The sequence below is a fragment of the Neovison vison genome, chromosome 13, assembly GCF_020171115.1.
Source record: "Neovison vison isolate M4711 chromosome 13, ASM_NN_V1, whole genome shotgun sequence".
Taxonomy (NCBI): Eukaryota; Metazoa; Chordata; class Mammalia; order Carnivora; family Mustelidae; genus Neogale; species Neogale vison.
In genome coordinates, this window is record NC_058103.1 from 79,678,347 (window position 1) to 79,703,799 (window position 25,453).

Here is a 25,453-nt window from a genome sequence, read left to right on the forward strand (position 1 = left end):
TTATTTCTGAGCCAGTTCTCTTTTTCTTGTCTCAAAGGCCATGATTTGGAAATATTTATCACATCTAGTTGGTCTCCTATGAAATCTGAAATACTTTTTATCCACTCGTTTAAATTCAGGATCATGGCCCTTGCCAGTCCTTGCTCTGTGAATCATGGAAAGGGGCTCTTGTCCAAACTGCCTTGCCATTTTCCTGTCACGGCCTGTACCCACCTGACTCGCCTAAAACAATACAAGGTGAGCAGGGAGGGAGGCATCTTCCTGGGGTGAAGTAGCACTTACCACAAAGACTTCACAGCAGATGCAAAGGCCACTATTCTTGGTAAAGGCATGAGTAATGTCCAAGAGAGCAGGTCTTGTCATTGGTCCCCCCGTTAAGACAATGCACTGGGGCCTGGAAGTGGAGAAAAGAAGATGTAAGGACTGGCCATAATAGGAAGCCTATGAGCCAGAACAATCTCAGTGGAAATGGCAGGAATGGGGTGTTTGACCAACTAGGACAACCTCCCCCCTAAATATTTCTTGGGTTCCTCGCCAGAATTCTTGAATCATCCTATCTATTCATCTTTCCATCTTTGTATCGTTAGTTTATTAGTGATGGCAAAAATGTGAAGTAAGGGGGCACCTGGGTGACTCAGTGGGTTAAGCCGCTGCCTTCGGCTCAGGTCGTGATCCCAGAGTCCTGGGATCGAGTCCCGCATCGGGCTCTCTGCTCAGCAGGGAGCCTGCTTCCCTTCCTCTCTCTCTGCCTGCCTCTCTGCCTACTTGTAATCTCTCTCTGTCAAATAAATAAATAAAATCTTTAAAAAAAAAAAAAGTGAGTAAGGAAAAGGTGGTCTTGTGTTCCCTGTCTTTTTCTCTCCATGCCTGGAGAGAAAAAGCACGTGACCATGTGCCTCAAGCCCCTGTGGCCTGTGCTGACCCCGTCTGCGCTCCCACTGCACCCCCAGGAGGCCATCAGCCCCGGCGGAGGCTGTGCCCCTCTGTGAGCTTCTGCCCCGTCCCCGCGTGTGTGCGTGCGCGTGCATGTGTATGTATGTGTGTGTGTGCACGTGCATCTCTCTTGCGCCTGCTCTCGTGACCTCTGCCCCTGGCTCTCCCACCTGCGCCCTTCCCGTCGGTCTGTCGGTCAGTCCATCCACTCAGCTGCCCACCCATGCTCCCCACCCGCGCCTTCCAGCCTTCCACCGGACGGGGAGACTAAACACCCACCCTTCCGGTATGTGATGTGCGCTGCCGCCTCGCCTGCGCTAAAACTGCACGACGAGACTCTCACGTACTTGAACCAAGAGAGAGCATGAGAGGAGGGGAAGAAGTGGACTTCGCTCTGAGCAGGAGGCCCAATGTGGGACTCAAACCCAGGACCCTGGGATCATGACCTGAGCTAAAGGCAGACGTTTAACCAGCTGAGCCACTTAGGCATCCCTTAAGTGTCCTCTTTGAAAGGCCCTTCATTGAGCTTTTCCCTTTCTATCTGCCCCTCACTCCGCTCGAGTCTGCTTCTCTCTCTGCTCTTTATCCCACTTGTGCTCTCTCTCAAATAAAGAAAATCTTAACAACCAAAAAAGAAAAAAAAAAAAAAGGCACTACCCTTTCCTAAATCCCCAGTACAACCTGTCCTGCTCCAGCAGCTATCTCCAGGTCACTTCCCTTCATCTTCCCTGCAAAGCTTGTTTTTTGGAGGGAGGGGTGGTCCATTCAAAATAAGATATAACTAGTGAAGAGTTTAAAATGTTGCTTTTGGGGGCACCCGGGTGGTGCAGATGGTTAAGCATCTGCCTTCAGCTCAGGTCATGATCCCAGGGTCCTGAGATCGAGCCCCACATTGGGCTCCCTGCTCAGCAGAGAGTCTGCTTTCCCCTCTGCCTCTCTCCCCTGCTCATGTTCTCTCTCTCTCTCTCAAATGAATAAATAAAATATTAAAAAAATAAAATTCTACTTTTCCTAAGAGAATTCAGTAAGCCACAGAGCCTTAAGCTGAATGGAGACAGCACCAAGGATTAAGTCCCTTAGGGGGTGTCTCTCTGAAATCACATCCTGAGATCACCTCTCTATCTCTGTGCGTGAAGGTGACACCAGCATCACGAAAGCTTACAGCTGGGGGTAAGCTTAGCTCAGAGTGGAAGAGAAGAAGCACTCATTCACAGAGATGTTGTTGTGAAAATGAGGCAGTTCTGTAGGACTCTCTAGACTTAGAATGTACCCATAAAGCGTATCACTACTCGAGTGCATCTGTCTCCGCTAAAGGAAAGCCACTTCTACTGTGGAGAGACACCAGGATGCCTGAGAAGCCGACTTTACCTGAAATTTTTCACGTGGTCTTCTACGGTAGTCAATTCCAGGGCATTGTCTAACGCACTGACATAGGAAAGAGCCTGTGTGGAGGAGCCCCAGTTCACATCTGCGGACAACAGAAGATTTTGGCATTAAAAGCATTGACCTTTCTCTCTGTATGCTGTGAATAATTTTTATAAGTCATTGCCTTCTATGATTTTCCTTGGCTAGGTCATCAGTGAGGAGTGCCCAAATTAGAGAAAACACAATGTAGTATTTCCTAGAAAGAGCATTGTGTCTTTCTATGAATGCTTTATGAATTTTTAGAAGTGAGATGGCTCTTTCCAGTTAAGGATCAGACTTTAAACCTGCAGTCCCAGCAATTTTGCCTGGTGGGAGAGGCTATGTGATAACCACATTGCAAGTGGATAGACTTGGATAAATGGTTAGCCCCTGAATAAATTCAAAAGGTCTTCACAAATTCTTGGATTGAAAAGAGGCATTTCTTTTTTTTTTTTTTTAAGATTTTATTTATTTATTTGACAGACAAAGATCACAAGGAGGCAGAGAGGCAGACAGAGAGAGAGGAAGGGAATCAGGCTTCCTGTTGAGCAGAGTCTGTGGAGCTGGATTCCAGAACCCTGGGATCATGACCCGAGTTGAAGGCAGAGGCTTTAATCCACTGAGCCACCCAGGCGCCCCTGAAAAGAGGCATTTCTGTAGACACGGATCATGAGCTATTTTGAATAGCTCAGGAATTCTTACTTTTTGGGGTATCCATGAAGAGGTTTCAGCAAGCATTTTAATTTTTGATCTTTTAGGACCTAATCTTCGTCATGAGGGAGGTAAATACTACCATTTCCTACCCGCTTTTTTTCCCTACATTTTTTTGAAGAAAAAAAAAATTAGATGGACCCTTTCATCAGGAAGTCCCTGGTGGGAATGTACAGATTTACTCCAGAGGGCAGACAGAATCATTTCCCTAGTCTTACTTGGAAGAGTCAGGGAATGGTGGGGAATGATCTGGAGATAAAAAGATTAATACTGCCTAAAGTGTTGACTATGAGCCAAGTATTTAACGTACCTTAGGTATGCTACTTAACTTACACTCTACTTAAAATATCAGCTCCATCATATCCTGCTACCTTGGCAAGTGATCAAGTTTCTTCATCTGTAAAATGGGTCTAATAATACCCAATATGGAGCCTTATTGTGAGGATTCAATGAGTGCATGGTCTATAATAGATGCTCAACATAGTTAAATATTATACTGTATTACATTATTAATATCCACTGTCCACATGGCACACCCAAGCACATAGGGGCTGCTCAATATACCTTTGTTGAAGGAATGGTTAGTCGAGGAGCGCTTTCAACGCCCCCCACCCCATACAGTCCTTATCTTACCTGGCTTCTTGTAAGTCACATAGATATAGAGGAAGAACTCAATGACGTAGGTGATGACAGCTGCCCACCAGTTGATGACAAACATAACTGCACAGCACAAAATAGCTCCAAAAAGAGATACCCACATGTTGTAAATTCCATATGCAGGTCTCCATCCTGAAAAAAAAAAAAGTCTCAGTGCATAAAAAAACTTTTACACTATTGCTTCATATCACCGCATATGATTAAAATGCAGGCAACAGTTTTTCCTAGCATAAAAATCAGAATGTTTGGGTCAAGCTCCCAATTCTGTTATTAGTTTTCTGTGATCTTGGGTCCCTGGCTTAGGAAAGTATAGCAAATGAGAACGCTGTGAAATACCAAAAAAGTGTCATTTATGGCTTCTTCCTATGTCCTGCACGCCCCAATCATCTTCCTCAACTATGAGACCTTAAGCCTCTCCTATCTCTACCATCAGGAGCTGAAAGGAGGCAGGAAAGATGAGAAGAGTGGGGTCTAGTGGGAAGGATGGGGAAAAGGCCTTGGTGGCTCAAGAAAGAGGAAGTTAAGACAATGGGCTTATTATTCCGATGAAAAAGGCAGAGCATCGTCAAAAGTCAAGCCACTAACTTCCTGCTAGTGCTGTCTTTACCTTAAGAGGATAGTACTTGCCCTTTCAGAAATAACAATCTATGGGAAAAGAGGGAGACATTTCTCAGCATTGGCTTCTTAAACCCAATGCGTTCATAAGATTTTGCATTTTACAGTGAAAATATTTCTCATGGTTTGTATACGCATGGGAGAGTCCCCTGTTCTCTTAGTTCCCTGCCATGCAGAAGCTGGGGAAGCTCTGATTTGAAGGGCATTTGGACAATGGACATTTTAAATTTGGAGTTGCCAAAATACAGAGCTTTCCAAGTCTTCAGGAGCAATTTCTGAAGTGGCCACAAGATGGAAATAGCACTTTGAGGACATCACTGAAAATGCCCTTATTTCTCGGAGTCTGGCTGTGTGTGTGTCACAGGAGCACTGTGTGTGTCATTTCATGGTTTTGTGTATCCACTTGTCTCTATGTGGGCTGCCCTTTTTCCTCTCTCTCCTTTTCTCTCTTCCCCTTTCGCTCCTTCTTTTCCAGTCTTTCCCTTACCTACTCTATTATTTCACCTTGTTTTTCAAAGACGAACATAACATGGTGCAGAGGCACCCATTTCTACAACTTGTATTCACCAGCTTGGACTTCCTGTTCTCTGCTTAAAAGAAGACAACACAACAGAAATAAAAATTCCTCAGTTATCGTCTGGAGCCGAGTGACGTTGGGTGGATGAAAGCTTCCCTTCCATCCATATTCTGTCTTATTGGCAGCAGGTTTTCCAAAGGAAGCTGGAGACCACAGCAGGCCCTAACAGAGTGGAAATGCGTTCATATCCCTGATAAAGACCCTCCTGGGGAAGAACTTTCTGAAGGTCAACGGTGACGAGTGTCTATTCTGGTGGAAAGGCAGAAGGAATTCTAATAGCCAATGAAAGTGAGGAAGAGGTGGGAGGTGGTGAGGTAGGAAAGGTTGTTCGGTGTGAAATTCTGCACCTCTTTCAACGACAGTCTGCGGAGGGCAGGGATGTCACTGGCTTTAGCGCGAATCTGCATTGACTATACTCAGCAGGTAATTATGGGAACTACTCATCCTTCTCTTCTGCACCATGGGCAGGAAACAAATTGATAGTAAGGAAGTTTCAAATATATACATTTATTCCACTTCTGTGGTCACTTTCACCCTGGAAATAAATAGTGGTGTTTTTCTACTGCTGAAATAAATGTGGTTTCTCTTGCAATGAATAATTTATTGCCGCAGGAGAAAATTGACTTTACGGTTGGTCAAAAAGGCCATTGCTCAAATGATTCTTTTTCTATTTCAGAAGTCACCATCCCCCCCGCAACTCACCAAAATAAAGTAGATTACACTGCCCACTAGGATATAAGGATACATACAAACACAGATTGATCACTTTTCACTGATTTCTTTCATCTTATTGAGACAAACTAACTGTCTGCTTAGGGTTCTTTTAGTTTTGAAGAGTCAACTTACCCGGAGATTTGGCATATGAGGCATGGAAGCAGGAGAAATTAATAAGTGCGTATGAGGCCAGGAAGAAGTTGGAGATGATGGGAGCAATGGTGTTCAGTTCCGCTGTGAACGAAGCAGAAGCGAGCATGTCCGTGTGAGTTATGGGACCAGGGGCTGAACAGCTGTCAGAGCCTGGAAGCTTGACTTTATTTGGAAATTGAAAACATAGCTAGCATCTGTCAAAGTTTAAGAAGCTACTGATTTTTCTTTGGGATTGCATTCATTTAAAAATATATTCTCAGTCAGGGTTTCCATAAAGCAAGGAGCAAGAAAACCTCCCAATGAGAAAATAGACGACAGACAAGCCTTCTACCTAGCAAACATTCAGAGGGGCGTGGGTAGAGCGTTTGGCGACTGGGCAGATGATAAACTCCCCTGCTGCTCTTCCAGACGTACCAAATCCTGCAATCTTTCTCTGCTGTGGATCTAAGCAAAAAACTCTGCAGGGCAACAGATTAGTTAAATACAGGAGTGCCCGAAATGCCTACCTGGAAATTTCTATGCCCAACTTGCTCTCCCTGCCTCTCAGAACTCTTGCTAGTCCTTTGGCCTTTTCTTAACATTTCTAGAGAGTTCTACCTCTTTGCCAAAAAAAATGTTTACCCCAGTAGCTAAATATCAGCATAATTTAATCCTAGCCGAATGGTTTGCTGTATAAGAAATAATTTAGAAACATTCTCATTTATCAACCTCAGTGACACAAATGCAGGTGGTAGTTGGGCGTGATTCTAGAGCCTAGATGCCAGCAAGGATGTAGGCAAAAATAGCTGCCACGGAGCTTGTGCAATGAAGCTCATCTAGGTTGATCTGAGCAATTTTTAAGGATAATATTTAATTTACACAATTTTTTTTAACACTTCGGCTATTTGGTCACATAAATGCATTATAGAACAATGATTCGAGATCTTTAAGTTATGTAATGGGATATTTCTGTACATAATCAATTTTTGTTTAATTTCTTAAAAATCTAACAAACATAGTCCTACCTTCCCCTTCTTCAACCCTGTACAAATCTTATAAGGATTTAGGAATTACAGCCACTTTTTGAGTTAATGTGATGATGAAGGGCTTTTACTATTTGGCGCCACTGTGCTGAGGAAGGGTCTGCCCTGCTAGACCGAGTGGCGTCACCCGTGGCCTTGCCTTTTGCTTCTTTTCCTCTGATATGCTCACCAATAAAGGTGGCACCTTCGGGAGGAATGAGGATTGCGCAGGCTCCAGCTGACGAACGTGCCTCTCCAAGATTATGCAGCTGTTCCCATAACGCTAAGGGAGAGGGAGTCGAGATGATGGTCTGGGCAAGTGGTTCTCAAACCTCAGTGGGCTACAGATCTCTTGAGGAGCCTGTACACATGCAGATTCTTTATCTCCAGAGACTGATTCTAACTCTGAGGTTGGGCCTGAAAAATCATTTTGTTAACAAACCCCAAGTAGTTGGTTCTGATATAGGTGGTCAGTGGACCACATTTTGTAAACGACATTTTAATTCTCCCAGTAGCTGCCAGCCCCGGAGATGTAGAAACAGGTGGCAGCTGGGGAAGGCTCTGGAATTAGACGATATTGGGCAGCTTGGAGGAAGGATTTGGTTGCATTTGCTTGGATGGATTTCCAACATTCGGATTCAAAGAAGAGATTAAAGTCCAAAGTCTACCTCAAGTCCTCAAACGCTCTCTACGCACAAGGATTCCTCATTGCCTTCTTAGTCAGACTCCAATAGTCCCAGTTGGGATATTAAACAGAAAACAAGTAATTCTGCAATCTCAAAGGAAAACCCTACAAGTAATCAGAAGAATGCTTTGGTTTTCAGTAAGACAAGAAAACTACGAACCAATAAGAATGAACGCCATGGCTATAACGAAAGTAAGAAAGTATCCTCTCAAGGGTTCGTTGTTTTTCCCATATCCCTTTGCAAAGAACTGCAAGGCTTTGTAGATGTTGTCCTTGCACAGAGCCTAATGGAAAAGGAGGGGAGAAATTCGTCATTTAGATCTATGCACAGTCATTTTCCCTAGGTGATTCAAACAAGAAGATTTGGAGAAAGATGAAGCGATACACAATACGGGCACAAGTTAACACTGCAGTTTATCATTCTTTATATTATTTGAATCGATCTTGACTATGTGGCAGACAGCATTTGAGCCAGATGCAAAAGTTAAACTGTTTCAGAAAATGATGGAAAATGATGGCTGGTGAGAACGAGTATTTCAGCTTGATCCACATTCAATGGGAACAGACATAGGGGGAAGCATGTGCTCTTGGCCTCTATCACCTGGAACACTTTGGGCGCGCTGACGAGGGAGGCCAGGGCTGAGGAGAGCGTTGCAGAAAAGATGCCAGCTGTGATGAGGGGGCCGAACCCTGACACCATGCTCATGACCTTGAGAAAAGACGCACCAGTAAGGAGACTCATCCAACACACAATTAAAAAACAGACAGACAAACCAAAACAGAATCTTACGCAAACGCTACCCCTTCCACTTTCTGTGATTTGGAATCTCCGTTATAAGCCAGTTGCTTCTAAACAGATTTCTACACCCTTGCCCCCTCCGCTTCACTCTCAAGTTCTTATTATTTGATTTTTCAAAATGGAAATGGCCATATTGTTGTCATTTTTTATGAAAACAGGAAATGCTCACCATAATACATCCAGAAGATACTGGAAAGAATAAAGAAGGAAATGGTTTCAAGGACTTGGACAACATTTCCCCCCTTCTTTGTGGGCATATTTCTTTGACAATGGGAAACTATGGAGCAGAAAGTGGTGTTTTAATAAGGTCTGGGGAGGGCTCAGCTGTGTACCGGTCTTTTGAAAAGCTTTTGCCTTTCTTGTTCTTCCCTGTACACAGAGGCTTTTCAAACCTTTGCCTTTCTCTGTGCTCATTAAATAGAATTTTAGATCTGAGACATGATGAGATTCTATTAATTTAAGTCATATTTTGGAATAATGACTTCGGCTGAGTTAATTCCTCTTTGTTGGTTGTTAAAATAGATAAATAAAGCCTTCATGACAAATTAGCCTCTCCCTCCACCCACCAATCCTTCAGACACAGTTTCCCCAACTTCCCTTGTTCCATCCCCCTCATTCACCTCCCCTTCTGCCACTCACAATTTCCCTCTTGGCCTTGTCTTCCAGGCACTCCAGGACCATGTCAGGGGCTTTCCCAAAACTGAGATCCATGCACGAAGTACAGTCTACATATTAACTATCTAAGTCTCTCCTTCTCCCCACCATGAAATCTTGCACCATTGATTGGAAGATGGCGTATATCAGGCAGCAATCTTCCCTGGTGATGCAATTCATGCAACTGCCTGCTATCTCTCCACCGTAGGTAATGCAACCACAGGATGTGCTGCCTCATGTCCACAGGGCTCCCCTCCCTCACACATGAATTGTTCTGTGCTGAATTCAAATGGACCAATAATCAATCAGTTGCAAACTCAGAAGTTTCATGATACTACATGTGACATTCTACAAATGAAAGCAATAGCAATAAACATTTTTTTTTTCTCTTCAAACCTGGAAATTGTTCATTAGCCCATATTGACATGGTTCATGTCGACATCTTGAGAAGTCGTAGCCCAACCCACAGGCTGCTGAACCATTGCAGTTCATCCCAGAAATGACGGTGTCATTCATGCTTCCAGTGGCATCTCGGACCACACAGGCCCCTGGGGAAACAAGCGTGGCTCGTCAGTTCTTTATAAGGGTTCTGCTCCCGTAGGATTTTCTCCCGAAAACATAGTTTAATTTGAGTTGGTGCAGGTCCACTGCCATCCTCTCTGGTCATCCTGGGGACACGGTACCTGGAGGTTCCCATTCTCAGAGACTCAAGAGCGCCCCCCGACTCTGACTGTCTGCCACTTCTACTGCCTTGGGGGGGTTAGGTCCAAGCTCTCACCTACATTTGCAAGATACTTAGGGTTTGGAACTCTCTTTCTTTCTGAAACGCACATGGCAGTGCTTGTACATAATATTAAATTCATATTTCTAGCTAGGTGCTACTGGCTAGGTGTTTTTCAGGTAGAACAATTTATTTCCTCATCTGCAAGAGAACTAAGGGATGGCATTTTCAAATTCTGGTAATTAAGAGAACTGAGCCCTTATTTTCAACTGATGATAGTCAGTGCATAATTTTTTAAACTGTTATAATTTTACTTTATATAGAATTTTAAAGGTTTAAATAATAAAAAAAATGTTTGGGGATAAAATATTGAGATTTCCTTAGTAATATTAATGGTCAAAAAATATTCTATCAAGTGTCAGTTTAATCCATTACTTTTATCCCTTTTGCTATTTTTGTTATTTACCATTATAAACATCATACGATGAACATCTTTGTGCACAATTTTTTTCTTCTCTATTTCAAAATATTCCTCTAGGATAGACCCCTAGATCAAAAAGTTAAGAACTTTTTGAAGATTCTTGATATATATTTTTTCACTAACCACCCATAGGAATTTTATAATGATAATCTCTGCCACTATGTATTTGATAGAATTATGGAAGTATATGAGTATATGTGAGAAATATGTAGAAACGTCTCTGAACTACCTGAACTAGGATAAATATTTTACAAACTAAATCCCAAACAGTAAAACTGTTTATTTTGCTCTTCAAACTCCAGCTGGTATGAGTTTTCATGCCTTGCTAATAACTTTAAGAGAGGTCCCAGTGATAGGTACTAATGGGAACCCTTAATTTTATCCATGGAATTCATATCCTGTGAATCTGTGAAAGACTTAGAAACGATAGTATCTTCGAGTTGAAATAATCAGTGCAGGAATCCTGTTTACATACCTCTGAGGGGTGACCGCCTAGCCTCTGCTTAAACAGCTGAAATTATGAATGTTGCTTACCAGGTAAAACCATCTGTTCCAGATTTTACCTTTTTACTTTGTTAATTTTTGTTGAGCTGACTTTTGGGGCATCATACTTTTTGACTTCTGTATAGTACAACTCCCTAAATTTCCATGAAGCCAAGCCATGAGCCAAAATTTGCACTAATGACAAGCCAAGGACCCCAAGACTATCCTCTTTGCCAGGGAAAAGTATAGAAATGGAATCTTCTCCCAGGCAAAAACTGGAAGAATCTCTGAAATGAGGTCTATAACTTTACTCATTCCTTCATTTTTACATTGTGTGAGCTAGGAAACCATTTGGGAAATTTAACTTAAGGTGATTTCAATGTCATTTAAAAATACGTCAATTTTATAAGTATTGGAATAAAATCTCTCTCCATGTAACTAAACTTGGAAGTGCCACAGCAACATACCTAACATTATCCAATTTCCTCAAACAAGAGACAGTGAGAGAAGTGAGGGTCTCAGTTGACTGTTTTGCTTTTCTCTCCAGAAACCAATGTAAGATAAATGCACTTCCCTGATTTCCTTTAAGCAGACAATTGGGATGTGCCCTTCAGTAAAATGGTCATTCGGGCTTCCGCAGTGGGGAGCTATATTCCCTAGTGTGCACAGAAAAGAGTTTTCTTCTCTGAATGTTCCACATTTCTTCCTCTCCTCCTACATACGGGATAAGCGTGAGGTGACCCCCAGCCAGGAGGAGGCGTGGCTGCGGCAGCAGGTGGAACGAAAGTCAGCCTAGAAACAGCAGGTGCATCCACATATTTTCTGCCTAGTGAGCAATGTGGGGGCTGACCACCCACACGGCTGGCAGTTGGATCTTGTTCTGATTTCCTGCCAACTGGTGACAGTGACATTTCCATATTAGGGACAGTAGTGCCAGGAGGAGATACAACAATCAATTCTATATCTTTCATACATTCCTCAGGCTTTTCTTTTTGTTTTTGTCTCGTTTTGTTCCTGGCTTCGTTTCTCACCTGCCTCCCAGGGCAAGGGAAGTGGATGCTGGGAGTGGTGGCTTCTTTGATGGTGGGATTATCACCTAGAGTAGCTACATGGGATTCTCTTTGTGTTCAGGGAGAATAACAATCTAATTAACTCTACCCTAGCCCTGACCCAGAGGTCCAGTATTACAGCTTAATTATATTCAAACTCCTAAAGCGCCCAGGAGGGGAATTAAAAAAGTTGTCTTTCAGAAAAAAAAACTTTCTACTTATGATCCCCTGAAAGCCCATTGGACATGTCTGACCAGACTTCTTGTAATTCCAGCATTTGGACACCAGAGACACATGACTTACCTACACAAATAGCAACTCCTATGTAGGCAACAGTGGTGATGAAAATGGCCAGCATGGTTCCTCTGGGGATGGCATCTTGGGGATCCTTTGGAGAAATAATATAGTGGGATGAAGAGACAGGGTGAAGTAAGAAACAGAAATGACTTGGAGTTATTACGGTATTTCCAATGTTTAGGCTACCCTTCCCGAGGCAAGTTTGAAAGAAAAGATAAGCAAATGGCAAAGTGGTGAGCCTGAGCTCTTTTTTGACAAAGAACAGGTGTCGAGGTGAAAAAAGAAATGTCTAGAATTTTGTGCTGAATAGATCTCTAATTGTCCAGGACAGAGTTTTTATAGAAAAGTAGACCAGTTAGCTCACTCATTAATGCATCTCCCTCCCCTTTATCTCCTGTGAATTTCATGCAGATATGTCAAACCTTAAAGTATTAGGGGAAAGACACAAACATACTCTGCACATTGATGCACCTTGACAGTATCTGTATATGGGTATTAGTTTTGTACTAAGCTTAGGCTTGCCTTAAACAAACAAACAAACAAACAAATAAAACAAAACAAAAAAAAAAAACAAAACTTGAAGCAAAAAGGATGATCTGCTAAGTTCTCCAATCCCTCAAATTTCCCATTTGGAATCTAGTTCAGGAATGACTGCAATGGGAGATATTTCATTTCCATAAGCAGGCATAAAGAAAGAGGCAAATTTAAGCTTATACCAGAAAATGGGCTTTTCTTTTGCTTATGCATGCATATAAATTTACTGGACTGAGCTTACATCATATGTAACATACCATTTTATATCCTACTTTGGGAGCTAAATCATAGCATAATCAATTTTCCAAGCAGCATAACTTCTAAATAATTGAATTCATCTTAACAGGGATTATTTTTTTAACAGGAATTATTAAATAGAGATTTCAGTGTATTCTTGGTTATACAAGACAGTGCCTGGCATATAGTAAGAGCCAATAAATATTGAATTGAGGGAGGCACTATCTCAGTAGATATTAGTTCCCCACCAGACAATCTGAGATGTAGTACTACAAATATGCAATAAATGCAGTCAAAGTTCGAGCTTTTCTGTTTTTGTTTTTAACTTAAATCTGCTGATCAAAATCCAACAGAGAGACCCATTCATGGTAAATTTCCAACCTGAGACCTGGAAATAACTTAACCAGTGAATTTGCCCTTAATGAGACTAAGTCAGCTCTGTGGATCCAGTCTGAATATTGATCCCTTCCCACTCTTTTAGGAATATTTGCACAGAGGCATGGTTCTGCTGCATATATACCTAGCCTCCTCCTTCCAAACTGTTGTCTACAAAAGTGATTTTGGGCCAACAGGTGCAGGGGAACAGCATGTCAAAGGAAGAAGAAGGTAATTAGTTGTGTCTGAAATGAGCCCCACTCTATCTCCCAATTCATGCTGTGTTTCAAGTTTTGTTTTATTAACTATTTCTTGTCATCTGAGTGGAAGGGAAGGTTAAATTAAATGGGAGGAAAGGAGATATAGATACAGATATAGATATATGAGTTGTGAAGGTGGAAGGCAGTCATGTACCTCAAACATGAAAACTTAGTCTTCATGTAGAACTACCTGCTACAAACTCAGAAGTTACTTACTTAGAATTTACCTAAGGGTCAGACTTGACCCAATATAAATTAGGGTGTCACTATCTCAATGTATGATCATATATTCACACTGCCTGCTCTGGCTCCCTTTCCCCTAAACAGAGACCAGGACTTCAACAAATTCTTCGTTTTCACTCTAAATGTTAGTTTCCATCTCCCCAGCTGTAACCTAAAAAATCTAACCTTCCTTCGCTTTTCTTTGTGAGATGTTACATTTTTTTCTTAAGACAGAATACACAAACAATCTACTAGATAACTGTTTCCTGAGGGTCAACCACTTCTTAAACTTATATTTTGCACATGATTCTGTTCTTGCTTCTCATGACTCAGACAGAGTAAGTCTGTCTTCACTTTAGACCATGAACAGCTTGGAGGACTGAGTGCTTCTTTGCTTCCCTAGTGCCTAGCGACATGTTGACTGAGCTGAACTGATGACTTGTTTCTAAGGAAAGTGTAATATTCTTTCATTTAAATGTGTGCTTAGGGGCGCCTGGGTGGCTCAGTGGGTTGAGCCACTGCCTTCGGCTCAGGTCACGATATCGGGGTTCTGGGATCAAGTCCTACATTGGGCTTTCTGCTCAGCAGGGAGCCTGCTTCCCTCTCTCTCTCTCTGCCTGCTTCTCTGCCTACTTGTAATCTCTCTCTGTCAAATAAATAAATAAAATCTTTTTTTTTTTAAAAGATTTTTTTTTTTTTTTTTAATTTGACAGAGAGAGATCACAAGTAGGCAGAGAGGCAGGCAGAGAGAGAGAGGAGGAAGTAGGCTCCCTGCTGAGCAGAGAGCCCGATGCGGGACTCGATCCCAGGACCCTGAGATCATGACCTGAGCCAAAGGCAGCGGCTTAACCCACTGAGCCACCCAGGCGCCCAATAAATAAAATCTTAAATGTGTGCTTACAGTTTGCAGAATTTTTTTTATTTATTTATTTATTATTTTTTAGAAAAGATTTTATTTATTTATTTGTCAGAGAGAGAGGCAGGCAGAGGGAGAAGCAGGCTCCCTGTTGAGCAAGGAGCCCAATGTGGGACCCAGTCCCAGGACTCTGGGATCATGACCTCAGCCAAAGGCAAATGCTTAACGACTGAGCCACCCAGGAGTCCCTACAGAATTTTAGATCAGTGACCTCTGATACTTTTCCAAATCTGAGGACACAGCAGCTCCACATACATAGCTAAATTTCATTAAGCAGTGATATTTAACTACTAGAATCATTTTGAACAAGTTACTTACTTTCCTGAGCTTCCACATCATCTATTTTATGCCATATCTCAGCTCAAGAATTTACCATAGCACTGTGGTCCCTAATATGACAAATCGAAATGCTTTTATTCATTCACTAAATAAATATTTACTGAAATCTTCCTAGCTCTGAGGAGGCAACAATGAGTATAACCAAAAGCAAGGTCCCCACTCTCACGGGCTTACGTTCCAGGGTAAGCACCCCTTGCTCCTGTCCCACCAATGCCGATTTCTCCTTGTATTATAAGGTCATCCAGCCTCGCAGGACTTCTCCAATTAAATTGTGAGGAATCCCTTACTATTTCCCAAATCCCCATGCCTAAACTCTTCTTTAGTCTTCTCTACCTGGAATATGCTTATATTTTCTCACCAACAATCAGTATCGAGCTTTTGCTCTAAGTTCACACGTCAAAAGTAACATTATTGAGGAAACCATCCGGCTTTAACAATTACCTGTTTCTTATGTTTATCTCACAACTTATTTAAACAGTCTATATGATTTTCATTTATACATGTCTCTTCATGGCTCTTACAAATATTTATTGTCTTCCAAAGTTGATTATAAGTGTATGGAGGTAAAACCGGTGTCTTCTTTTGTGTATATGGTAGGGACTATTTGCTGTCCCCTAATAATCATTCTCACGTTCCTCCTTTTAACACAAGAACTCCCTAAAATTCGAGTCACATGGCTGCGCAGCTAGAGACTACATTTCCCAGCCTTCTTTGCAACTAGGCAAGGTCACAGAGATTAAATTCTGGCCAATGGAATGTTAGCAGAAGTAATATACGCAAGATTCAGGAATTGCTTGCCCTCTATTCCTTACTCCTCTTCCTGTGGGCTGGAACATGATCTTGGAATTGACCAGTCATCTTTGCAGGTGAGGGCAAACCATAAGGGAGTGGTCAATCAAGGGAGGTCATCTGGGATCCTGGTCTACTGTTTGGAACAGACTTTTCTTATTCGACTCCATGGCCTATGAGCTCAGATTTTGATCCACTAGAAAAATAAACTTCTGGGCGCCTGGGTGGCTCAGTGGGTTAAGCCGCTGCCTTCAGCTCAGGTCATGATCTCAGGGTCCTGGGATCGAGTCCCGCATCGGGCTCTGTGCTCAGCAGGGAGCCTGCTTCCCTCTCTCTCTCTGCCTGCCTCTCCATCTACTTGTGATTTCTCTCTGTCAAATAAATAAATAAAATCTTTAAAAAGAAAAAAAAAAAAAGAAAAAAAAGAAAAATAAACTTCTATCTTGTTTAGGCCAGTACTACCAGTCTTTTATAAAACATTCAAACCAATATTCTAACAGTGCTCATTACAGTACTTAACATAAACTAATATGAATGCAGTGCTAAATAAATACCATTTAAATAAGTGAATATATCTCTGAATGTAATGTCATAAAAATTCACTAATAAAGTGATTTTGAAGGGGGAGTGGGGAGGGTGTTTTTGTTTTGTTTTGTTTTCCCTGAATGATATGTGCTTTTGTTCCTTAGGTGTTTAAAAGAAAAAAGTTGGTTCTGATATTTCTTTTCACTGGGATATATTCATTTTGTTAGAAATGTTACACACTTCCCAATTTTCTCTACCCTTCCGATGTCACTGAATAAGTCCATCCAAAAGGATGGACTATCAGAAATAGACTGGTCTGGCATTAAAAACTTTGGCATTAAAAGAGAGAACTTTTAAATTTCTGGGGACCCTTAACAGAAATTTTGGTTTTAACATCGATAGAGAATTATGGTCACTGTTGACTTCTATAGCTCGTGCTGCTGACCAATGGCACCACCACTTCCCAGGATTACAAAAGTAGAGGAAAACGACATACCTCCAAGTCTCCTGAGATATTGGCACCAGCAAGAATCCCAGTAGCTGCTGGGAAAAAAATGGCAAAGACAGAGAAGAAGCCTTCCCCTTTTGTGAAGCTTGGCCCAAAGTTTTCCGCAAATATTGACGCTGCAACACAAATAATGAGAACATTATCTTGTAGACTTTCTTTACAGAAAAGGAGATAGAGTTTCCTTTAGTTTCTATCAATGTATCATGCAAATGGGTCCCTATATTTTAAATGGGATGAATCTGAAGATGTTGCTATACTCCTGATGAGCCTCATGTTAGTATTTGCCCAGAGTCCGTAGATGTATCGCAGGGTTTTAGATTTCTAGGATATAACTCTGAAAACTTTTTTGTGCCAACAGAGACCCAGGCCTCCAGATATTTTTGAATCTAAAAGAGTGAAAAAGAGGCAAATGGAGAATTTTTCTCATGACCATGCTGTCATATTCCCAAGTATACCACACATGTACACTGCCTTCTACGTACACAACTCGTTTCTTACGTGCATAAATATTCTAACCAAACACAGCTTTTCTATGCTTTTTTTTTTTTTAATTGTAGGGGGTGGGTAAAACTATCTTAAAATTTTGCTACTTATGTTCTAACCTTCCCACTCCTTGCTCCCAGAGATTAGATCTTAAATTCTATGTTAAATTTTCATACGTAGGAGAATGATAGTAGCAAGGAACTTTAGTCATAAAATAATACTATCCCATAGGGGTCTCAACAAATTACTTAAATGAGAAGGGGAAAATGCAGAAGAAAAACAGAAAAGAAGGGAAGAAAAACAACAAACAAAAGATCTAGGATGATGCAGAAACAAGGAAAAAAAATTAAGTCATGAGAAAAAGTACAGCAGGAGCTAGAAGGAGGGAAAAGAATAGAAAGGAAAAGGATGTTAATATGCAAAAAAAAAAAAAAAAAAGACAAACTTTATAAAGAAAAAGAATCAAGAAGAAAGAGGTGATCTGATGCCAAAAGGAAACAGACACTAGTGACTGAATAAATGATGAACGGAAATATTTTTTAAATCTCAGCAGTGGATTCTTTTTTTTTTTTTTTTTAAAGATTTTATTTATTTATTTGACAGAGACAGATCACAAGTAGGCAGAGAGAGAGGGAAGCAGGCTCCCTGCTGAGCAGAGAGCCCGATGCGGGACTCGATCCCAGGATCCTGAGACCATGACCTGAGCCGAAGGCAGTGGCTTAACCCACTGAGCCACCCAGGCAGTGGATTCTTGAGCAAGCTAGAGTGGAAAGCTAGGAAGGTGTGCAGAGGTGGAGGAGAATTTCATGCTTTGTGACATTCCCTCAGGATGTTATGCCAACTCCTACAATATTTTGTGCTTGCAAACCTGACAGTGATGCTTAACTAGGTAATGCTATAGATAAGCAAGGTGCAAAAAAGTTCAGCAGGGGGGGCACCTGGCTGGTTCAGTAGGTGGAGCGTACAACTCTTGATCTCGGGTTGTGAGTTCCAGCCCCACAATTGGTATAAAGATTGCTTAAAAGTAAAGTCTTTTTTAAAAAAAAAGTCTAGCAGGAAAATGATTATGTTATTATTAGTGTTCTCAGGGGTTGAGCAAACTGTCTGAACTATGTTCTCTTTCCTTGCATATACAACTCTATTTCTACTATTTGATGGCAACAACAATTTGTCCCATACTTGAACGTTTTCAAAGCACTTTTGCATCCACTGTCTTATTGACTTCTCAAAAATCCCCTCAGGAAGTTGCTATCACTCACACTACCTCAGGCAAATTTGAACCTCAAACGTGTTAGGTGACCAGTCTCGCTGGCAAGCAGTAGGATTAAGACTCACTCTGGATCTCCTGAGTCTAACTAACCCCAGGCTCCTCCCTGGATCACACTGGGATTCTAATGGCTGATGCGGGGGTTACAAGGGTAGATGGATGGAGGCAGGCAGTGGAGAACCATTGATTGCAAAGCAACTCATTTGTAACACGTACCTTGGTAGTTAAAGAAACCTCTGGACTTCTTCTCATTGTTGGAAGGAATAACGGTTCCAATGAAGAAGTTTGCAATAGCAATGAGGAGAATGACCAGGAGTATCACCTGAGCCTAGAATGGCAAAGTGAAAGGAGGCCAGCTTAGAATGAACAACTTTTTATACAGTTATAAAAGTCATGTCTGCAGAAAGTCCACTGGACAAAGACTATGTGGTTATTCTGATTAGAACTACTATCCAGAGTCGGTAATAGTGTTCTCTTACAGAATGGCATCTTAACAAGACTTATCTGACCTGAGTGTGGAAGTTACATTTTCAATGGCGGCATGTGCATGGGCACTTGAAGGTGACATTTCAAAAACATTCCAAGTACTATGTGAGTAACATACTGCAGTGCCCTCAGGAATATAAATGGAGCCCAGAGTTTTATCACTGATAGCGTATTTCTTTTCTAGGCAGAGTGCCTATGGATTCTTTCCTTTCCCAGTGCTAAATGCATTAATAACACAAAATTCATAGAGTTCTGATATGCCTTGTACACTTGATGTCGGACCGCCTGTGTGTGCCCAGCACAAGTGGTTTGCAAGGTTGACCAACTGAATTATCTGTCTTTGTCCCCCTTCTCTCCCTGCTGACATTTCAAGGGTCTATTGGCTTGGCATTCCTATATGCCGTCCCCTCTGTAGGGAATACACTTCTCCCTATGCTTTGTGTAACTATTTCCTTCTTCTCATCCTTTAAGTCTTAGTTACTTCCCCTGAGAGGACTTTCTTGACCGCTGAATCTAAATAATAACAGCTAACATTCATGGAGGGCTTACAATAACAGACAGATTTCACTTTATCAATATTTTTTAGATAAATAATACCACCAATAACTATACAAACTAGGTAATATTGTTATCATCATTTAAAAGGTAAAGACCCTGAGGTACAGAGAGATTAGGCACCTTTCTCAAGGTCATACATTACAAGGTCATACAATATAAACCAGATTCAAATCTAGGTGCTGCGGCAACAAAGCCAGAGCTATAAACCTACCCTCTATCACCATGAAACTACATTGCCTCCCTCAGGGAACAAAGTCATTGTAAGTAGATATCCCATATTTTCTATCTTAGTACCCTGTTTATTTCCTTTAAAGCATGTTCACAATTTACCGTTCTATATTTACTTGTTTATCTACTTGATCATTACTCATATCCCCACAGACCATATGCCCAACTAGGGCCAGGATTGTGCCTGTTTGGATCACCACTGAATATCCAGTACCTAGCTGAATGCCCAGCACCTAATAATCACTGAATTAATTTTGGTTTGATGTGTGAATACATAATCCACAAACAAATGCTGTGTAGGAATGCTTCTCATTGTCTTATGAAGGTGGGTGGGTTTGGCCACTTTTCAATCTCTGGAAATCTCCTTGAGTCTAGGTACGGTATCTCCAGGGACTTAAGACCAGTTGCAATTATATCAGTCACTGGAGAGTTATAAATCAGACAAAAGACATGCTCCTATCTTTCAGAAATTTACTATATTACTACTAGTTAAATCCACCTAGTGTCTACTTCCAGGACTTACTCCCAAAATACCGTATCTTGGAGGAGAATGATAGTTGCTGCCTCTATGCCCTTCTCCCATCACATGTGAGAGAAGCCCATTTCTGTTGGGCCTCAGCACCCAGGTCAGCTGGAAAATGAGACACCAGGGGTGGGACTGGGAGACACAAATTTCCAGCATGGACTGTTGCTACGACCATAAGGGGCCTGGGTGTGAAGATGGCAACAACCATGGTGTCTCTGTCAAGGTGATGATGCACAAAGAAGGAAAAAGTGCAGGCCTGATCACGTGACACAGGGGCGGGAAGTCATGACTGCCTGGACCTCGTGTGTTTGGAGGGCTTGGATTTCCCTCCAGTGCTAACCCGCAGCTTCTGCCAGAGCAAGTAATAATAACAATTCTTTTTGAATATGGGGTTTGTTCTATTCCTGCAATTTGGTCAAGACCTCAGCAGCAGTGGTTGATAACATCATTTTGAGAAAATCACCTTTGCTTCCCATTCCATTCCAGCTACTGAAATTCCTAAGAGAATCACCACTGTGATGGAGCCTATTATCCGGATGTCATTGGTGGGATCCACCATCATTGAATTGCTCTCCTGGAACAGAAACAAAATTCATGAAAATGGTTTGAGATGGAGGTGTTTTTTTTGTTTTGTTTTTTTGTCTGTATGTTGTATTGTAGAATTGAATAGTAAGAAGAAATACTATGCACTAACGACCATATAGGATCATGGAAAAACAAGCTGTTCCTAAATCAGAGATTAACATTATTTTGTCCTATAATAATAGGCCATTGATAGCCAAGGTTGGAAGTTGGAAATTCTAGATGCTCATTCTAGTCACATCTTCTAAAACTATTGCAGCACTGAGATAAGTATGGGTACATGTAAACATATGGTTTTGTTTCAGGAGAATGACTACTTTTGTATCTCAAGGGAAATATTTCTTAGAGAAATAAAAATGAGTGATTTTCAATGTGAATATTGGAAAATAAGCGTTATTCAATTAAATAACAAACTCCATAAACCAGATAACACATTTCTTGAAGATCACATAACTTATGAACTGTATAATCCACCCATTTTCTCATCAAATTTTCAAATAAAGGTACTGCTACTAATTGAATTCAGCGAATGCTATCACTACCGTGAAAGAACTAGAAGTTAGTTCACCTACCAGCTAGTTAACACTCTCAAAGACAGACCGACTAGATGATGTACTTAAACTAGGAAATGCTTAGTTTTCTGCAGTGAGTTGTTCTAATGTTTGAACTGTCTTTCATTTGCAAATTGATACCCATGGTAGTAATATTGCTGCTGATAACAGCATCCATTATTTATCTTTTGTTTCATGTTTTACACAGTGTTTCATGTATATTATCTGTTCTGTACCACATTTCTATGAAATCTATAGAACAGTATTATTAACCCATATAATAGATTTGAGAACCAATGTTCAGATGAATGGAGGGACTGGCCGTCTCTCTGAGAATCTCTCAGCTGATCAATATGAGAGCCAGGATTTCAAGTTCTGATGCCAAGCCTAAAGCTCCTTCAACTATATCCAAATTCTGCCTTCTACAGAATAAATCTATTTCCTCTCATCCTGCCATAATGATATCCCCTAGTGCCCTGAAAAGGCAAATTGAACTGAATTATCTTATGTGGCTGAAGTAAAGAGAAACTTTTAATTACCTTAAGAAGATCTACCACTGTTTCAGCAAATCCCACCACATACATGGCAACAGCCACGGCATTGGCAAAAGCAAAGATCAAGCCTATAGACCCACCAAACTCGGGCCCTAAGCTTCTGGAAATAAGATAGTAGGCCCCACCTAAAACAAAAAATGAACATGCTTTACTCTGAGGAAGTGCTAAGGGATTTAATTTCTATGACCAAATAATTTTGAATAATTTTTTAAAGATTTTATTTATTTATTTGACAGACAGAGATCACAAGGAGGGGCGGTAAGCAGGCTCCCCACTGAGCAGAGAGCCCAATGTGGGGCTCATCCCAGGACCCTGGGATCATGACCTGAGCCGAAGGCAGAGTCTTAACCCACTGAGCCACCCAGGTGCCCCAATTTAGAATAATTTTTATTCTGTTAAAAATATTGCAACTTCCGGGACACCTGGGTGGCTCAGTTGGTTGGGCAGCTGCCTTCGGCTCAGGTCATGATCCTAGCGTCCTGGGATCGAGTCCCCATCGGGCTCCTTGCTCGGCAGGGAGCCTGCTTCTGCCTCTGCCTCTGCCTGCCTCTCTGTCTGCCTGTGCTTGCTCTCTCTCCCTCTCTCTCCCTCTGACAAATAAATAAATAAAATCTTAAAAAATATATATATATTGCAACTTCCCAATGATTTTGAGAATCTTGTATCACTTTAATGAATAAGTTAGCCATCCTTTCTTTGTACTCTGTGAACTATAATAGAACACGGTAGAATTATCCTGATTTAGAGAGTTCTGATTTACCAAAAGCCAATTGTATTCAATCGTATACAAATAAGACTACAGGAAACTTTACTAAAACAAAATGCCTTGCCTTCTAAAAAAAATTCATTGGTGAGTTCAAATCAATAATGTAACCAAAGTAAAGTTTTATATTTGAAATTTCCAGGAGCAGGCAGGCCTAGGCAGAAAATGAAGTAAGTGAAGTTTATCATTGCTATTCTAACTTCCTTACTGGTGTACTTTTCTTGTATGTATTTGCTGCATTAAAAGGTGTCTGTTTATAGGTTCCTTGGGTGGTACTGTTAGTTGAGCACCAACTCTTGGTTTTGGCTCAGGTCCTGGTCTCAGGGTGGTGGAATTGAGCTCAATGTTGGGCTCTGCTCTCAGCTCAGAGTCTGAAAAATTTCTCTCTCCCTCTGCTCCTCCACCATGAAATAAATAAATTAATCTTTTAAAAAGGGGGGGTATCTGATTATCCGCTCTATAAATTGGAATTGGTTCTCTATGTTTTTAGGTCAAGAAGACATGATTATTGCCAAATACCCATATGAGTATGGGAGTGGCAAAAGGGAAGAAAGGTACGTTTGGAACAATCGCTTCTCCTTTGGACCTTGAAAAGATCGTTAAATATGTGTCTATGAACTTCTTTCTGTGCACATGAAAGACTGAGCTGCCCTGGTTACTCCTAGAGGGTAGTGAGAACAGGTAAAAAAAGACTAGGTGTAGAGAGGCCTAGGTAGCTAGAAGCTCTGACAGACTGTAGGAAACGAATGACTTCCTGTACTGAGCTAGTCTTGGAGGTGGGCAGAAGTGGTAGGGGAAAGACACTGAGGGGCGCCTGGGTGGCTCAGTCATCAGGCTCCCTGCTCCGCGGTAAACCTGCTTTCCCTCTCCTTGTCCCCTGCTTGTGTTCCCTCTCTCGCTGTGTCTCTCTCTGTCAAATAAATAAATAAATCTTAAACAAGCAAACAAAAAAAAAAAAGGAAATTAAGAAAGAAAGAAAGACACTGGACAAATATATCTTAAAACAAAACAAAAACCTATCTTTTTTTTTTTTTTTTAATTTATTTGACAGACAGAGATCACAAGTAGGCAGAGAGGCGGGGTGGGGGGTGGTGAGCTGGGGAGCAGGCTCCCTGCTGAGCAGAGAGCCATGCAGGGCTTGACCTGAGCCAAAGGCAGAGGCTTTAACCCACTGAGCCACCCAGGCACCCCCAAAACCTATCTTTTAAGGAAAAGGAATTTCCTCCACTGTAGTAACTCCTCTGGGTTAAAGGGTCAAAGCTCTCTTTGGAAATGTAACCAATTATCTGGGTGGAGTGAATCACTTCCTTTGTCTAGAGGTCGTTTAAATAACTTAGTGAGCCAGTTACTTTGGCTTGGTCAAAAGGAGAGAGGGGAGATGAACCATGAGAGACTATGGACTCTGAAAAACAATCTGAGGGGTTTGAAGTGGCGGGGGTGGGGGGGGTGGGGGGTGGGAGGTTGGGGTACCAGGTGATGGGTATTATAGTGGGCACAGCTTGCATGGAGCACTGGGTGTGGTGAAAAAATAATGAATACTGTTTTTCTGAAAATAAATAAATTGGAAAAAAAAAAACAGAAAAAAAAAAAAAAAAAACGAGCAGCACCCACACTTCCACATCAGAAAAAAAAAAAAAAAAAAAAAAAGGAGAGAGGGGCAGGGGAAGCTGTGAATGGGGGTGTGTTTGTGGGAGGGAGGGTGCTCTTAAAAGGCCCTGGGTAGGGAAACCTGGATAAGGTCCCCAAGTTGCAGCCCCAGAAGCCAAATAGAATGGGAGGGGGAAGACAGGAATTAGAAGCAATATAAACCTCGCCCTCTTCATTTTAGGCCTAGGCCTGCTTTTTCCTGGACGATTTAAAGGTAACTCTTTTTTCTGTTCAGTTGTTTCTATTTTCTTCTGAAGGATCTTTTCAGGCCTGGGGTCACTGGGAATGTCCTGTTGGGCAGAACTCAGGGCTTACTAAGCCGGAAGTGTCGGCTGGGGTGCTGAGTGGGCCTGGGAGAGGGCCAGCTGGGCCCAGCTAAGGCACCAAGAAACCATGTATTTTACTGTAATTATTTATGCCTTCTTTCTAGACACCTAGTCACTCTATATAAACATGTTTAATCACAGGAAACGGGTCAAAGAAAACCTTCTGGAGAGCTCTTAATTTTAGTTGAGAGAATTTTGCCTTCATGTTTACGTTTGGGTTAGTTCGTTTTACTTTAAAACTTTGGGGAAAAAATAATGAATACTGTTTTTCTGAAAATAAATAAATTGGAAAAAAAAAAAAAAAAAAGAAAGCAAGATGCTGGGCTGGATCCCAGGACCCTGGGGTCATGACCTGAGCTGAAGGCAAAGGTTTTAACCCACTGAACCACCCAGATGCCCCAGAATGAAGTAATCTTAATCTTAATTTTGTATTATTCTGTATTGTTGAAAGTATTGTTTTGTTTTGTTTTAGCATATACAGGCATTGCTTTTATGATTAAAAATATTTTTAAATGTTAAAAAAAAAAAAAAACTTTGGGGACTAATTATGAATATGAAAATTTTCCTTCCAACATTAAACCAACTGTAGACTTTACTCCGTAAGCCAAGCTTGTAGTCATAAGTAAATGAATTGACTTACCTCCCCTTACTACTCCATTTGTGCAAATAGCGGACATAGAAATACCTGTGAGTGTTGTCACCACCACACTGAGGCCGATGATGATGACTCCGAGACCTGCAAAATCCCCCAAGAAAGGAGTTTGGCTCCAGTGGGTCAAGGGGTCACCAGCAACTGGAGGAGGCAGCAGTCTGCGTGCGTCTTGTCACAGTAGGGTCTGTCTC

General features: G+C 41.5%; 1 protein-coding gene across 4 annotated transcripts in view; it reads right to left on the reverse strand.

The window, feature by feature from the left end:
• SLC12A1 (solute carrier family 12 member 1) overlaps nucleotides 1-25,453 on the reverse strand; it is a 90,644-nt gene that overhangs the window by 44,863 nt on the left and 20,328 nt on the right. For 3 of the 4 annotated variants that reach the window (XM_044230044.1, XM_044230041.1, XM_044230042.1), the window contains 12 exons: nucleotides 21,860-21,999; nucleotides 20,651-20,761; nucleotides 18,606-18,717; nucleotides 16,628-16,755; nucleotides 11,941-12,025; nucleotides 9,300-9,451; nucleotides 8,052-8,159; nucleotides 7,611-7,734; nucleotides 5,744-5,845; nucleotides 3,682-3,837; nucleotides 2,302-2,401; nucleotides 283-394 (listed from right to left, as the gene is read on the reverse strand). In XM_044230044.1, coding sequence (XP_044085979.1) covers nucleotides 283-394; nucleotides 2,302-2,401; nucleotides 3,682-3,837; nucleotides 5,744-5,845; nucleotides 7,611-7,734; nucleotides 8,052-8,159; nucleotides 9,300-9,451; nucleotides 11,941-12,025; nucleotides 16,628-16,755; nucleotides 18,606-18,717; nucleotides 20,651-20,761; nucleotides 21,860-21,999 — 1,430 coding nt within the window. Of the gene's footprint in view, nucleotides 1-282; nucleotides 395-2,301; nucleotides 2,402-3,681; nucleotides 3,838-5,743; nucleotides 5,846-7,610; nucleotides 7,735-8,051; nucleotides 8,160-9,299; nucleotides 9,452-11,940; nucleotides 12,026-16,627; nucleotides 16,756-18,605; nucleotides 18,718-20,650; nucleotides 20,762-21,859; nucleotides 22,000-25,250; nucleotides 25,347-25,453 lie in introns of all 4 variants that reach the window. The other variant, XM_044230043.1, reaches the window with a different exon arrangement.